Source organism: Nerophis ophidion, linkage group LG26 (genome assembly GCF_033978795.1).
Source record: "Nerophis ophidion isolate RoL-2023_Sa linkage group LG26, RoL_Noph_v1.0, whole genome shotgun sequence".
NCBI classification, from domain to species: Eukaryota; Metazoa; Chordata; class Actinopteri; order Syngnathiformes; family Syngnathidae; genus Nerophis; species Nerophis ophidion.
The window spans coordinates 24,507,245-24,524,784 of NC_084636.1; the positions used below are offsets into that span (position 1 = coordinate 24,507,245).

At 39.5% G+C, this 17,540-nt stretch overlaps 1 protein-coding gene across 6 annotated transcripts in view; it reads right to left on the minus strand.

The window, feature by feature from the left end:
* Positions 1-15,603, minus strand: part of tcf3b (transcription factor 3b) — a 72,520-nt gene extending 56,917 nt beyond the window's left edge. For 3 of the 6 annotated variants that reach the window (XM_061888787.1, XM_061888791.1, XM_061888786.1), the window contains exons 1-3: positions 15,030-15,603; positions 13,894-13,949; positions 3,598-3,670 (exon numbers count right to left, since the gene is read on the minus strand). In XM_061888787.1, coding sequence (XP_061744771.1) covers positions 3,598-3,670; positions 13,894-13,949; positions 15,030-15,099 — 199 coding nt within the window. In that variant the 5' untranslated portion in view covers positions 15,100-15,603. Of the gene's footprint in view, positions 1-3,597; positions 3,671-6,760; positions 6,858-13,893; positions 13,950-15,029 lie in introns of all 6 variants that reach the window. The other 3 variants (XM_061888790.1, XM_061888788.1, XM_061888792.1) reach the window with 3 other exon arrangements.
* Positions 15,604-17,540: the final 1,937 nt, after the last annotated feature.

A 17,540-nucleotide genomic window follows, 5' to 3' on the forward strand; every position in this document is an offset into this window, starting at 1 on the left:
ATATATATATATATATATATATATATATATATATATATATATGTGTGTGTGGGAAAAATCACAAGACTACTTCATCTCTACAGATCTGTTTCATGAGGGGTTCCCTCAATCATCAGGAGATTTTAATGGAAGCATTCACATACAATGGTTTATATAGGGCACAGAGTGGGTGGGTACAGGCAGGCGTAGGGTGTAGTGATTGGCTCATGTGTTACCTAGGAGGTGTTTCCCTCTGTGGCGGCATGTTGAAATGATTTCACTGCGCTTGTTGAGGGATGATAGATCTGGATGATATATAATAAACAGTTTCTCTTTTAAGCGTAGGTTGCATCTTTTATTACCACTGTTGTAAGGTGTGCTGGATGCAAGAATTTGCCATGTTATTGAATAAAATTCTTGCATCCAGCATTCAATAACATGGCAAATTCTTGTATCCAGCTTACCTTACAACAGTGGTAATAAAAGATGCAACCTATGCTTAAAAGAGAAACTGTTTATTATATATCATCCAGATCTATCATCCCTCAACAAGCGCAGTGAAATCATTTCAACATGCCGCCACAGACGGAAACACCTCCTAGGTAACACATGAGCCAATCACCACACCCTACGCCTGCCTGTACCCACCCTGTGCCCTATATAAACCATTGTATGTGAATGCTTCCATTAAAATCTCCTGATGATTGAGGGAACCCCTCATGAAACAGATCTGTAGAGATGAAGTAGTCTTGTGATTTTTCCCACACCTACATATTGCGCTCTACCACGGTATCGAGCACTATTCTCTGGATAATCCAATCAAGACACATATATATATACACACATACATACACACACAATTATACGTATATACAGACAGATATGTATATAAACACACAAATATATATAAACATACACATACATTTTTCATCATAACCGCCACACCTTGAAAATAAAAGGCTTTTTTGTACATGAAAACAAATTCAAGTATTTTTATTGTCGCTCCGAGAAGAAATCACACAAGGCTTGACACTATGTTTTACTTTTATTACCAATCTCATGATAAACCTCAGCACAATTCCAACAGATTTTACCTCGCATGAAAATGCTTTCGTCTCCTTGAGTTTTTGTTTTCCCGCTGGGCACACAGTAACGCTTTCTCATTCTCAGCCAATCACCTTTCAGGCACGGACGGTGTGTTTGTAAACATAGGAGAAACTGACATCAAATTCGAATCACACGAACATAAAACATTAGCTGGTCGTTACGGTATAAATGTATATATATATAGCCTATTATTTGCACACTATTGACCAGTGATGTACTGAAAACTAGTTATTTTCAATTTTTAAAACGTCATTAAGTCTGTGAACATTTAAAAAATCTAAAAGTACCCTGCAAAAAAGCAGCAACAATTGAAAATGTGGCAAAACGATAAAAAAATATATTTTTTAATACCAAATAATAAAAACATTTGTTTTAAATGTTATTTACAATTTTTTTTAGCATTTTTAAAGAAAATTATATCATGGGAAATTATGCAAATTACTCTGTCATTATGAACATTACCACGCCCTTACTGCCACAGGTATCTTAGCAGTTTAGGGAAAACCCTGCAGTATACCTAAATAAACATTATATTAACAAAGGTGTAATGCCACCAAGGCAGCTGTGGCTGCTTTTCCAGGCTTCTGAGTGGACAACATGTGCATGACAACAAGTGTATGTGTTTGTGTGTAGAAAGGGACAGTTTTCAATATACACACATTTGGATTAAAATCGTTTCAACGCCGCACGCGTTTTTGAAACTATCCATGTTCGTGTGGACATGGCCCTAGAACACACTTAAAGGCGACTGGCAAGCACAGGTGAGACAAAATGTAAGCAAGATTGGTCGAAAAACATAAGCAAAATATCTTTGCTGGGGGCAAGGGCATGGCTTAATTAGCCATTGATTAGCATCTCTTACCTAGCAATTTGAGCACAACCCATAGATGTTGATGTTCATTAATGTACAGTTTGGTAGCTTTGAAAATAAAACTAATACAACTTGAACTGGAGTACATCAGACTCCAATGGTATAATCTGTGTGATTAAACTGCCAGCAGAATAGGTAAAACAAATTATCCATCCATCCGCCCATTTTCTACCGCTTATTCCCTTTGGGGTCGCGGAGGGCACTGGTGCCTATCTCAGCTACAATCGGGCAGAAGGCGTGGTACACCCTGGACAAGTCGCCACTTCATCGCAGGGCCCACACAGATGGACAGAAAACAAATGAGCAAACCTCTTAATGGTCTGTACATATCTACACTACAGAAACGCAATCCTTCCTGGACTGGAATCTGCAGCAATAAATACTTAAACTGCACTGTGCTGTACCTACAAATATCCAAAGCTAAAAAGGTGACAGCTTGAAGTATTTCATTAAAATGGGTGTCAGTGACCGAGGGCCACACTTCGAGACGCGAGGAGGAGGAGGGTGGAAGGAATTAACTCCTCACTGCTTAGTAATTGCCCACAGTAATAGAAACAAACAGAATCCTGCCTTCCACGGGCTGATCCCTCTATTCAACAAGCTCCCTCTTCCACTCGCTGCATGCTGGGCCAGTTTAAGAGCCTGCGAGCCAGGGGTGAGGCACATTGTCTCGGACTCAGGCCATTTCCTGCAGATCAGTGGGGGTAAGGAGTGGGGGTGGAGTGTTTTACACTTCAGGGTGGTGTTTGGGGAGTCGTTTCATGTCTATAAGCCCCCTTTTTTGGCCTTTGTTCCTCTGTGGCCAAGTTGTCACTCGAGGGAGAGACTGTGGAGTGTGACTGGATTTCACACGGCAGGTTAGCAGGGTGACAGAGGAAGGAAAAGTTACATGACTAAGTAATAACATTCAAGAGGAGAAAGAAAGGCAAGCTGAAAGTCCTCCAAGCAGGATAACGGGCAGCTCGTTTGCGCATCAAGAGTAAAACGTAATAAAGACTCTCCAAATGATTGGACAGATGTCTAAGCATAACTCATGTTTACATACGGAACAAGTTCATGTGTGAATGCAAAGTAGCTTCACGCATTCAAAACATTTATAGGTTAATGATATGAACAAGACAGAGGGATATTTTCTATTCGCTGCCGACAACAATTAACAAAACACCAAATCAGCAGAAACAAATATGTCAATTCACACCAACTATTAAATAAACCTAATATAATTTATGATAACATACCAAATTCTAAAAGTTGTAGGCATTGCAATCAAATGTTCTATTTATTAATGTTCCAGTTATGTCAATCACAGATTTAAGCCAAAATTATCAGCTTTGGCTGCAGAAAATCATAATGTCCCACGGGCATCCTGTATAAATACTGTTTAATAAAACAATAAGGATCCAATAATAAGGTCAAGTTCAAATAGCTGTTCACTGAATGCATCTATATATTTGTTAAAAGTATGCTCTTCTAGGCCCACGTTGACAACTCAAAAAGAACTAAAAAACTATTAAACCACACATTTTATCACAACCAGAATAAAACTGACTTATAAACAAAAAAACTCACGTAGCAGAACCCCTAGCTTAAAATGATGTAAATCTGCAATTGTGTCCGTATCTTAAGATGAAGCAACTTACCTGAGCCGCTGAACTGACTGCTGGCGAGGGTCATTGTTCTGTTCTTGCCGTTGGCTACTGGAGGCGCGAACATCTGCGGGACGACAAAAGGGAGACGACAGAGTTAACTGACAAAAGCAAAAAGATGGCACACTTCACACATCCTATTTCCACTAACAAACCACATAACGTGCACTTGTCATTCAACTGATGTTTAAGCAATCAAGTTTGAAGCGTATTCAGAATGCTATTGCGAGCTCGCAGCAAAGATTTGAAACAGTTTACAAACACCACTTAGCATGTGTCCAAGCACTAAATTAGTCCAAATTGTAAAATAGTTTTGCCCTAACATCTACAACTCATAAAAACAGTTAAATTTGATCGGATTCGGTTTTTGAAATGTCGTAAAAAAACACCTGCATTATGCGATTGAAAACCAGATCTTTCGAGTAGGTGTGTGCCACCGCAGGGGACCTTCCATGTCGCGGATGCGCCAGTCTTCACGCACGGGAAGCAGATACCATTTAATAAAAACATAGCAACAATTGTAATGAAGACGAGACAGTATATTTGATTCAAAAATTAAAATACTAACATTTTAAAGTAAATCAATTGGAGAGAAAAAAAGTTATTTAATAAAGGTAGCTAAGGAAATGTAGAATGCCAGCTTCATAGGGACTCCCGGACGAAATAAGAATGAGATGAAAGAGAATGAAGCAGGTACTGTATATTACAAGGCAAAGAATAAAGCTTACACAAGTCTCTCCACGCTGCTTTTGTGTACTCCCAACTGATAAGCAATAACTCTCTATTTCCACACAACTGGCAAACTGGTCCAGGACCATAGCAACCCCCAACTGGACCAGTACCGGCCGGGGCAGGAATGGTCTTTTCCTTCAGATTTTAAACTCCTTCCATCAATCCAGAGAGCCTTTTGAATGAATTCCGAGGTATTTGAAAGTTTTATTTCCATGATTCTCCGTCTGAAAAGTCCTTTGAAACAACTCTGTCCCGCCAGTCTTTCTTTGCTTCGGACCTGCATTTGCTCAGAGACATTCTTGGTAGTAGTGTCATGTTCGTAGCGCAATCTAGGATAATTTCTTGATTCGGTCTGCTATTGAACATCATCAGCATAGCCAGTTAAAATGTGTTATTTGTAATCTGTGCAAATATTACAGCAGACATCATGTACAACAAGAACTGCGCTGTTGATTTGTGACGAGCCGCACATAGGGCTATAAATAAACGTTATCCATATATTTAAAGGCCAATATTTGTCTTTATGTTCATTAATAGTATCAACGTCTCAGCCTTTTCAAATTACATAATGCCTTTATGTCAATGTATATATTTTAACAGACAGGTATTTTTTAAAGTTATGTACATGTACTAAATGTATGTACATATACATGCTGTATCTGGACAGATCCATTAAGAGATTGAGCCGAAATAGGTCATATAGGAAATACTATACACAATAAAACATTAAACCGCTATGTCACATGAATGATTTTAAAGAAACTTTATGAAATTATCAAATCCACAACATGTAAACCCATGGTGTATACTTTCATGTCAATATAAAACACAAGGCAGTTTAATGAAGATCAAGTCTAATAAACAAGCTTTCTGCTTCAACATAACCATGTGTTTCAGTGCAACAGTTTAGCCAACAAAAATAAACACGTATGATACCTCTTACATAAAATACGCAATCTTACCACCCTGTGTTTAATTCTAAGAGATGACAAAACGTTTTAGGTAGTATATGTTATCGGAAAACTGAAAAAGTTAGCAGCTAAATAAAGGGCGAGTGATCATCCCAGTAAACCAACTAAAGATTTTATAAACAAGCTGCGGCAACGTTCCCAAACATCGCATGCTGCATGTTTCCTCGCGTCATTAACTCCCATTCACAGCAGGACGCTGTGCTAAGAAAATGAAAGCAACACCTCCTCCATGGTATTATTTTAGCGTGGGAGAAATGCGTCTGTCTCCAATATTGTCGACACCTGTAGTCATCTAACAGCAGCGGTGGGCTCTTGAACGCACGCCGAGACACCACGGAAATGAATCAAGGAGAAAGGAAGTTAAACAAAGCGCTTGGCTCCGTTAAGTCCAAGAGGAACTCTGCAAAGAAAAGTCTGTGTTGTTGCTTTCCGCCATGTTTCAAGCCAAACGCTGTTAGTGCGCATGCGCCGGTGCCGCTGTGACTCCGTTTCTATGAAGTAAGCATGTTGCCTAAAATGCATTAATAAATGACGTTTTTTTGGTAAATACATTTTTTTAATTCATTACTAACCATCATTATATCGTTTACTGTTACATCTCTACGTCCAACATTTGTGATGGCTCTAAAAATTGGCAAACGGGGAAAAAAAAGCGTGTTTGTACAACCCTCTGACGGTTTCTCACCTAATTATCAATGTCGTATTTTTAGTAGACAGGAACATCTGCTGTTACAAATTGGCAGTCGATCAATCTGGGCATTTTGATCGCAAATACCACTGTTTAATGAGACCCTCCCTTTTGGGGCAGCACTACTTTTTTCTCAGAAATGGACTGTGAGACGAAGGAGGGGAGCACCAACATTAATATGGACACACAATAGGCCTTTCCTGAGCAGCAGCAATGACAAAAAGGTAGTGCCGAGCTGTCGTAACATAGCATGGATTAATACTGACCAACTGCAAAATTAAGGGCAACAGTTTGGAAGTACTTGCTGTGGCCTTTATGTACTTGTAACTTGTCACTGAGCCTGCCTGCAATTACATTATCTGGAGAGGGGAAGGGGGAAAACGAGCAAAGCTAAATTTAGACTCCCATTGAAACAAAACTCCAAAATCAAAAAGGTAGTCCACATAGTAGATTATGTATCAGGAACACATCGCAAAGCTTCTTTAAGACACTCATCTACAAACAAAATAAAATTGTTCCCTCAAAAAAGTTAGAACAAAGGCTGACTTTTTGGTATCCCAAAAAACTCTTGCAACAACTATGGTAATATATGTTATGCTAGCAACATGGTAGAATCACCATACACTCTTGATGAAAATAAAGCAATTTAAATCAAAGAAAAAAAAAAACTAATTCCATTACTGAGACCTCCATCTCCCTTCTGTGTCACCCCTCTCTTCCCAAATGCCACCCCCTTATAGGAAAAACTGCACTCCCGCTCTCTTACCGCGCTGAAATCCAGGAGGTCGCTGAGTTCCTTGTCAGTTCCCACTGCAGCCATTCTTTGCTGCTGCTCGTTCATAACCTTCCGTCTCTAACAAACCCTACGAGAGAGATTTGCACATACAGGACTTTAATAAAAGTAGTAATAGTGATAATGATGGCACTCACAAGCACAAGTGTGGAAAAAGCTTAGCATAACAAAAGAAAACACATTGAGAATGTCAATGCATAAGTAAAATGCAATACTCTTTCCTTACAACGGATCAACTATTACTAACCTGTAACTTATTACACACCAATATGATACCAAAGCTGTTTATCTTGTAAGACAAACAACCCCCATTATTGCCAACACAGGGCACTCCTAATGGAAATTCCAGGTGCTTAAATGCAATTTAAAGTCTGTTTTTTTTAGCAGTATTTAAATTTACTTATGCTGCTTTTTGTCAAAACAATAGCAGTGCAAAAGTTGAATGCCCAAAGTCCTACAATTAGAAAAACAACCCCAATTCTTTTGGAAAATACCTAACATGTCATCAACAAGGTTATTGAGACTTTTGCTCAATGAGCAGTTATGGTATTGACTTGGACATATCTGAAACTTTTTCCATTGACTTTTTTCTGACACCAGCACAGAAGGCGTGCCAGTGATGGCAAAGAGGAGAAATACAACAACCAAAGAACCTAAAATGTGATTAACGTAGCCGAGCAACAAAAGCGATACATAAGTCTCCTGTCCTGGCAGCTCAGCACGATATAGCTAAAACAACCATAATCTGTCAAAGTGTGTCCCTGGCAGTTAAGTAATGCAGCACAGAGTTGGCTTGGTCCATTATGCACATTTTGCTCACGTGTCCTGTGCACTCAGTACAACACAGCTAAACAAACAACCAAAATAAAACAGCAGAATGTACACAACAAATCGCATCTTGCATCCTCTTATTTCTTAGTGCACCTTTGAGAGCTATACAACATGTTACTTAAAACCTTACCTCTGCAGTTATCGGTTGTATTATAGCAACATTTCGATTGGGAATATATGTTAAAATTAGGGCTGGGCGATAAATCGCGGGTTTGTCTCTGTGTGATATAGAAAATGACTACATCGTGATATTCGAGTATACGTTCTCACGCAGTTGCTTTTAGCTGCGGGCATTACACTACAGGCTTTTAACAATCTATTGTCTCTCCGTCTCATAGACAGCAAGCGCACCTTCTTAATTACGTCACATACTGTCACGTCATACGTCACATACGTATACGACCTCGCGGAGCAGAGAGGTGGCAGAATGGGTAACGTTAACTCTGATGCTAGCGGAGCCGTGCGAGTGGTAATACAAGAGAAAGAAGGTGCGAATCTGGTAACAAATGAAGGAATAATTAATTCCCAAGAAAAACAGCAGGGTCTCCATCGTCTGGCGGTGGTTTGGCTTCAAGTAGGAATGTGTCGAACAGACAACCGTAATTTGTCAAGTGTGGTCCTAAAAAAAAAGTAGCATTACTGCTAATATGTAGCATCAATTGAAAAGTCACCTGCTAGAGAATGAAGAGTGCAAACTCTGCAAGTCAACATCTCCTTTCGGTGCCACATACCCACAAAATCGCACTTTATTTGTTTTAAACTATTGTAGTGGCGTTCTGTACAAAAAGTGCACTTTAATTTAGTGTTGTTTTGATATGTCATCTTAGTGACATTGTGCACAATATAGCTTGCTTTAAAATGTATCTGACAATCTTGCACTTTCTGTTTTGGAAATGACATGAATGTTTGTGCCACTGCTTTATATCTGTTTAATAAATACACTTTTGGTCAATTGACTTAGTTGTGATTTCCCTCTCAACATGAACGTTTAAAATGAGCATATGTGCATTATGAACAAGAGTGTTTAATGTAGACACATAAAATCATCATACTGGTGTGATTATATGTATCAAGTGTTAATTCAAGGCCAAGGCAAAATATCGAGCTATATAGTGTATTGCGATATGGCCTAAAAAAAAATTGAGATATTGAAAAAAGGCCATATCGCCCAGCCCTAGTTGAAATACAAGGTTTGTTGTCTTATTCTAACTAATGCAATTTTTTTATTTCCCCAACATACGTTGCTGACGAAGACACTGCCTTTTGTAGAAAAAAAATCACGAACTGCCCCTGCTTTTTGGGTTTTTTTTACACTACTCTCTGGCAAACAGCACAGCTGTACGTCCATCAAAAAACACACGAAAGGCAACTTAATCATTTTCAATTACAGACATAATTGGGACCACTGTTAGCCCAAGGAAATAAGGGCGAAAGGCAGAGCTAATGGCTGTATGCAAACACGCCATTACCAAATTACCATATGTCAACGGGAAAAAGAAGCTTGTCAAACGACATGGCCGAGCCTGTCGATTGCTGGATTTTTTTTTTTGCATTCCGACTCGGGAGGCCAGGGGCTCTGTGAGTCTCACAGAAAGGGGTGGGAAAGAGGGGTGATATAGAGGCACTTGGACACCAACAGGTGGTGTGCTTTTACAGCCCCTTTTGTAATGTGCTAGCATGAAGTGATGGTATGAAAACAACAAAAAAGATGATTTGGTTTGTAAAGTGCAGGGGGAGGGGGATGCTGGGGAATACAAAAAAAATTCAAACACTAAATTATATCATGTGACTATCACAATTGGAACTCAGGCCAGGCGGACCTAATTTAACCTTGATATGAACGGGGGAAGAAAATGACCACACACACATTGAATCCAAGTATAAACAGGTTTGGGGGCACATCCATGTCATCGTCTGTACTAAAGTTTTGGATAAGACAACAGTGCAAAAGAGCCTTCTCAGACACTGAGCACATTGAAAGACGAGGAGGAGGAAGGGGGCTTTAACAAAATGGCATCTTGGGCCTCCTAGTGGATCAATATTTGAAGCAAGAAGATTAGGGGTGGAGTGGGGTCTTTGTCACCCCCACACACATCAGGCAAAGAAGCCAGGTCACAAAGAAGCAGTCAACACAACTTGATGGTTATTAAACAGTAATAATTAGCGGTTATAAAGTTGAAACTGGTCACATGTCTATGAACACAAGAAAAACAATCAGCCATCATTTAAACCAGGGATGTCAAAACGTACGCCCCGAACAGATTTTATCCAGCCCGCGGGATGAGTTTGCTAAGTATAAAAATGAGCCGAAATTTTTGAATGAAAGAAACTGCTGCTCTAAATGTGTCCACTAGATGTCGCAATAGCAATTCTTTGTAGATGATGCTACATATGTAAAAAAATAAATACACCACATGATGTTAGTGCACCAGTAGACGAAAATGAGCAAACCACATAAACATCCTGCAATTTGATTTTGATATCGTTTTATCTTAATAGAAAGTTAACATAATTGAGTTGACTGATGAACATTATCACATAATTTATTCAGAAAGTATATCCATCCATCCATTTTCTACCGCTTATTCCCTTTCGGGGTTGCGGGGGGCGCTGGCGCCTATCTCAGCTACAATCGGGCGGAAGGCATGGTACACCCTGGACAAGTCGCCACCTCATCGCAGGGCCAACACAGATAGACAGACAACATTCACACTCACATTCACACACTAGGGCCAATTTAGTCTTGCCAATCAACCTATTCCCAGGTGCATGTCTTTGGAAGTATAAATAACGGCAAATAAATTGGATACTATTAAACGCAACATATAAGTGTAAAAAACAACAACAAAAAACACAACGTACATTCTCAGAATGTGCTTCTTCTATTTTTAAACAAAGAAAATAATCTGAAGTTGTCTTTAATTTAATGTTATCGTGCCATTATTTTACCAGTCCGGCCCGCTTAGGAGTAGATATTTCTCCATGTTGCCCCCGATCTAACTTTTTTTTTTTATCTTAATAGATAGAAAATCAACACAAATGAGTTGACTGATGAACATTATCACATAATTTATTCAGAAAGTATAAATTACAACAAAAAAAGACAGAATACTATTAAACACAACATGCATGTGTAAAAAACAAAAAGCTGTACATTCTCAGAATGTGCTTCTCCTATTTTTAAACTAAGAAAACAATCTAAAGTTGTCTTTATTTTTAAGTTATCGTGCTGTGATTTTACCAGTCCGGCCCACTTGGGAGTATATTTTTCTCCATGTGGCCCTGGATCTAAAATGAGTTTGACATCCCCGATGTAAACACTGGTGACAGATATGTAAATAAAGCGAATCTGGCATGAGAGGTATTTTAACATAATTGACCACAAGCATTTAAGATGACAAGTAACCCAATTGGGGGGGGGGCCAATTAAGAAACTTTTGCTTCTTCCTGCTCCTTTTCAGACATGTTGAATAGCGTATGCAAAGGAACGGATTAAGCAAAGAAATCAAACAAAGCACCAATATGATTCAGTTTAAGAGACAGTTCAAACGACAAGTGTTCACAAAGTTCAGGAATTATGCTGAACATCTTCAACTCTTTTTTTCCCTTTGTATATAGTTAATTACAATGGTATGTTATTTGTTAAACTGTTCTCTTACAGCAGGGGTCATTAACTTGTTTTGGCTGAGAGAGCCATGAAAGCCAGATATTTCAAAATGTATTTCCGAGAGACATACAATACAATTCTAACACTGAATACAACTAAGTGTGTGCATTTTTAAGTAAGACCAACATTTTTAGAGTATAATAAGTCTCTTATTCTTATTAATAACATTGTTATTCTAAAGCTGACCAATAATAAATATAATACTTCTTACCATTAGTGCGACTTCTTGAATAGGTGTGATAGAAAACGGATGGTTGGATTAAAATGCATGAGAATGTTTTATAATTTGAACGTTATTTTTAACACTGATTACCAGCAGAATTATGAATTACTTATCGTGTTAAGCAATGTCAGCTAAGATTTATCTTAGAGCCAGATGCAGTTATCAAAAGACCCATACCTGGCTCTAGAGCAGGGATGTCAAACGTACGGCCCGCGGGCCGGATCAGGCCCGCATACAGGTTTTACCTGGCCCGCGAAATGAATTTATAATGAAAAAAAATGCTGTTCTAAATGTCTACTAGATGTCGCAACAATAATTCTTTGTATTGTTTGCTACATATGTAAAAAAAATAAACCACATGGCTTTAGTGCGCCAGTCGAGGAAAATGAGCTAACTACATAAATAACATCCGATAATTTAATTTTGATATTTTTTTATCTTGACAGATCGATAATTAACACCAGTTGACTGATGAACATTACCACGTAATTTATTCAGAAAGTATAGATAAGAAATAAAGATAGAATACTATTAACCGCAACATGTAAGTGTAAAAAACACCCAACAACATTATGATTTGTACATTTTCAGAATGTGCTTGTTCTATTTCTAAACAAAGAAAACAATCTGAAGTTGTCTTTATTTTTAAGTTATCTTGCCGTTATTTTACCAGTATGGCCCACTTGGGAGTACATTTTTCTCCATGTGGCCACCCATCTAAAATTTGTTTGACACCCCTGCTCTAGAGCCATAGGTTCCCTACCCCTGTGTTACAGAGAACAAGGAAATTGCATAATATTGCTATGGTATGAGAAAGGGTAGGATTAAATAAGTACTGCTTATTCCTACTCATTTTCGGACGTGCTGTAATGAAAACTGGAATTGTGTGATACATTGTATTGTACGCATGTTCCAAATAAACTGGAACTGAACAACCTACTCAGTGGCCTAGTGGGTAGAGCAGTGGTTCTCAAATGGGGGTACATGTAGGTATGCCAAGGGGTACGTGAGATTATTCAAAAAATATTCTAAATAAAGCAACAATTCAAAAGTCCTTTATAAATATATTTATTGAATAATACAACAAAATATGAATGTAAGTACATAAACTGTGAAAAGAAATGCAACAATGCAATATTCAGTGTTGACAGCTAGATTTTTTGTGGACATGTTCCATAAATATTGATGTTAAAGATTTCTTTTTTTTGTGAAGAAATATTTAGAATTAAGTTAATAAATCCAGATGGATCTCTATTAAAATCCCCAAAGAGGGCACTTTAAGTTGATGATTACTTCTATGTGTAGAAATCTTTATTTATAACTGAATCACTTCTTTATTTTTCAACAAGTTTTTAGTTATTGTTATATCTTTTTTTCCAAATAGTTCAAGAAAGACCACTATAAATACAATTGAATAAATCAGAAACTGATGACATAGTGCTGTATTTTACTTCTTAATCTCTTTTTTTCAAGCAAAAATGCTTTGCTCTGATTAGGGGGTACTTGAATGAAAACAAATATTCACAGGGGGTACATCACTGAAAAAAGGTTGAGAACCACTGGGGTAGTGTCCGCCCTGACATCGGTAGGTCGTGAGTTTAAACCCCGGCTGAGTCATACCAAAGACTATAAAAATTGGACCCGTTACCTCCCTGCTTGGCACTCAGCATTAAGGGTTGGAATTGGGGGTTAAATCACCCAAAATTATTCCCGGACGCCACATCGCTGCTGCTCACTGCTACACTCACCTCCCAGGGGGTGATCAAGGGTGATGGGTCAAATGCAGAGAATAATTTCGCCACACCTAGTGTGTGTGTGACTATCATTGGTACTTTACTTTAACAGAATGTATAATAATATACTTTATAGCAGTGGTTCTCAACCTTTTTTCAGTGCTGTACCCCCCTGTGAACATTTTTTAATTGAAGTACCCCCTAATCAGAGCAAAGCATTTTTGGTTGAAAAAAAGAGATAAAGAAGTAAAATACAGCACTATGTCATCAGTTTGTGATTTATTAAATTGTATAACTGCAAAATATTGCTCATTTGTAGTGGTCTTTCTTGAACTATTTGGAAAAAGAAAATATAAAAATAACTAATAACTTGTTGAAAAATAAACATGTGAGTCAATTATAAATTCAGATTTCTACACTAGAAGACTTAGACATCCTTTTTATTGTCATTCAAATTTGAACTTTACAGTACAAAGAACGACATTTTGTTGCATTAGCTCTTGGTAGTGCAGGATAAAAAAAGCAATAGTAATCATCAACTTAAAGAACCCTCTTTGGGGATTGTAATAGAGATCCATCTGGATTCATGAACTTCATTCTATACATTTCTTCACAAAAAAAGAAATCTTTAACATCAATATATGTAGCTTACCACCACCAGCTGTGAATGAATGATGAGTCCCACTTCTCTGTGAGCGCCTTGAGTGTCTAGAAAAGCGCGATATAAACAAAATTTAAGTTATTTTATGGAACATGTCCACAAAAAATCTGTCAACACTGAATATTGCATTGTTGCATTTCTTTTCACAGTTTATGAACTTACATTCATATTTTGTTGAAGTATTATCCAATAAATATATTCATAAAGGATTTTTAAATTGTTGCTATTTATAGAATATTTGAAAAAAAATCTTACATACCCCTTGGCCTACCTTCAAGTACCCCCAGGGGTACGCGTACCCCCATTTGAGAACCACTGCTTTATGGCATGTTCGAAATGAAAAATATGTACCAATCACAATTAGGGCAGGACAAACTCCATCCATCCATCCATTTACTACCGCTTATTCCTTTTGGGGTCACTGGTGCCTATCTCAGCTACAATTGGATGGAAGGCGGGGTACACCCTGGACAAGTCGCCACCTCATCGCAGGGCAAACACAGATAGACAACATTCACACTCACATTCACACACTAGGGCCAATTTAGTGTTGCCAATCAACCTATCCCCCAGGACAAACTCACCAAAACTAAAAAGCAAAAAGGAAGGGAAAAAGATGGCGACCCATGCAAACTTTACAATATTGGGGTTCAACTCGCATTATGGTGGGGGAGTTAGTAAGACGGTTGGGGTGGGAGGTACAGGGAGGAATTTCCTGCCAAATGTGCAATAAAACTAGAAGTCTTGCAGGAGGAAGGAATGTTAGAAAAGCAAAAAAAAAAGGGGGGGCGCTTGGGAGAAGTTAGTCTGTAAAATGGGGGTGAGAACACTAGTAGGCCCCAAAACACAAAGTTCAGCTAAACAGCCTCGCTAACATCGCATTGCGTTCCTCTAAATGCTAAGTAGCAAAAGACACACGGTGGAACAGCACAAAAATGATGTTTGGCTGATCAATTGGTGGCTTAAATAGCAAGAATGTGTCGCGGCGGAACAAAATATGAGGCTAGCTGAAGTCCAAGCAGGCAGAAAACTTAATGCTTTAAAAGCTCACATTCCCCCCCACAAAACTTTTCGAAAAATGTCCGTCAAAGCCGTCGAATCTCTCCGTGGGATATTGAAGTATTTACCTCTCCTCGGTGAATGTGTGCTTATCCAATTGCGATGAAGAAAAGAAGGCGAAGGGGGGGTAAAAAACATAAAAGTTGAGGAGAATTTCAGCGCATGAGGAGACGCATTGGAGCGTCTTTTCCCCCCACTCTCTTTGTCCCGGGAAGCTCGCTCCCTTCAACTACCCGCGTCTAGCACTGTTTCCTCCAGTGTGTCGCGTCTGCGGGCGAACGAATCTATCCTACGCGCTAATCTCGCGGCGTCTTCCTCCGCTGCTTTTTGTTGTTACAAGTGAGGAGATAATTTCATTCTTCTCGTAGACATCTTCGCCTCCTCCGTCCACATTGTCAGACGCAACAACGTATCCCTCCGCGGGGACACGAGTGAGCCGAGGGCCTCAAACGCCAGCGGTGTCCGATTTCAAACGCCTTTGAGGGACTGGCGTTGTTTAACCGCGGTGGATTACAGTCGTCGGCGTCTTGTCCGAATAAAAGGCTGGCGACGGGGTGAAAATGGAGCTGGGTATCCAAAATGGCGATGGAGGGACTCGTCCAAAATCGCGAGCGTACTACGCGCACTAGGTCGCGTGGCGGAAGGCTATGGCAAGAAAGTTACCTGCGATTACACAGCAGCAGCTTCGACGAGATGGCACGATAAATGCAAGAGAGTTCAGCCAATGAGAAGACGAGTTTTGTTGATTTACAGGTGCCTCGACCAATTGGATGTTAAAAACACGGCTTTTTTACTGTATGTCCCGCCCTTTTCCTGACGCTCACTTTCCCTGTGTGGAGGCTGGCCGAGGGGGCTGCAACGTGCCCGCTGACATCATTTTAGTTTTAGGTTCACGTCCTCACTCGCCTCTTTTTTTTAACCACTTCACAACAAAATACATTTAAGACCTACTGAAACCCACTACTACCCACCACGCAGTCTGATAGTTTATATATCAATGATGAAATATTAACATTGCAACACATGCCAATACGGCCTTTTTAGTTTACTAAATTACAATTTTAAATTTCCCGGGAGTTTCGTCTTGTCGTGTAATGATGCAAGACGTCACGGGTTTTAAGGAAATATGAGCGCTGCACACACACACAGCTAAAAGTCGTCTGCTTTAACTGCATAATTACACAGTATTTTGGACATCTGTGTTGCTGAATATTTTGCAATTTGTTCAATTAATATTGGAGAAGTCAAAGTAGAAAGATGGAGTTGGGAAGCTTTAGCCTTTAGCCACACAAACACACGGTGATTCCTTGTTTAAAATTCCAAGAGGTGAAACTTTCCTATGGATCAGAGCGCGGTCAAGCCAACATGGATCCCGACCACATGTCAACCAGGAGGTTTCGGTGAGAAAATTGTGGTTAAAAAGTCAGTTCTTACCGGAGAAAAGCTGAGCTTGTGCCGTCCATACAGTAAATGATAAATGGGTTGTACTTGTATAGCGCTTTTCTACCTTCAAGGTACTCAAAGCGCTTTTACACTACTTCCGCATTTACCCATTCACACACACATTCACACACTGATGGAGGGAGCTGCCATGCAAGGCGCCAACCAGGAGCAAGGGTGAAGTGTCTTGATCAGGACACAACGGACTTGACGAGGTTGGTACTAGGTGGGATTTGAACCAGGGACCCTCGGGTTGCGCACGGCCACTCTCCCACTGCGCCACGCCGTCCCTCCCTGAGACACTGTGCGTCGAAACACCCGTGGAGACACCCTTCCAACTATCAGGTGCTATTTAACTCAATAAAACACTAGCAACACAATAGAAAGATAAGGGATTTCCCAGAATTATCCTAGTAAATGTGTCTTAAAACATCGGAATCCGTCCCAAGGCAATCGCTTTTTTTTTTTAATCTTTTTTTTTTTCTAGTCCGTCGCTATCAATATCCTCAAACACGAATCTTTCATCCTCGCTCAAATTAATGGGGAAATTGTCGTTTTCTCGGTCCGAATAGCACTTTTTGTTGGAGGCTCCCATTAAAAATAATGTGAATATGCACCTGGGGATAGGTTGATTGGCAACACTAAAAATTGGCCCTAGTGTGTGAATGTGAGTGTGAATGTTGTCTGTCTATCTGTGTTGGCGACTTGTCCAGGGTGTACCCTGCCTTCCGCCCGATTGCAGCTGAGATAGGCGCCAGCGCCCCCCGCGACCCCGAAAGGGAATAAGCGGTAGAAAATGGATGGATGGATGGATGTGATGAGCCCCCACACGTGTGACGTCATCGTCTGCGACTTCCGGTAGAGGCAGGGCATTTCTCTTAACACCGAAAGTTGCGAACTTTATCGTCGATGTTCTCTACTAGATCCTTTCAGCAAAAATATGGCAATATCGCGAAATGATCAAGTATGACACATAGAATGGACCTGCTATCCCCGTTTAAATAAGAAAATATAATTTCAGTAGGCCTTTAATGTTTGTGTTACTTTAAACCAGTGGTTCTTAACCTTGTTGGAGGTATCTAACTTCACTAGTTTCATATGCGCATTCACCGAAACCTTCTTTAGTGAAAAAGTGTTGT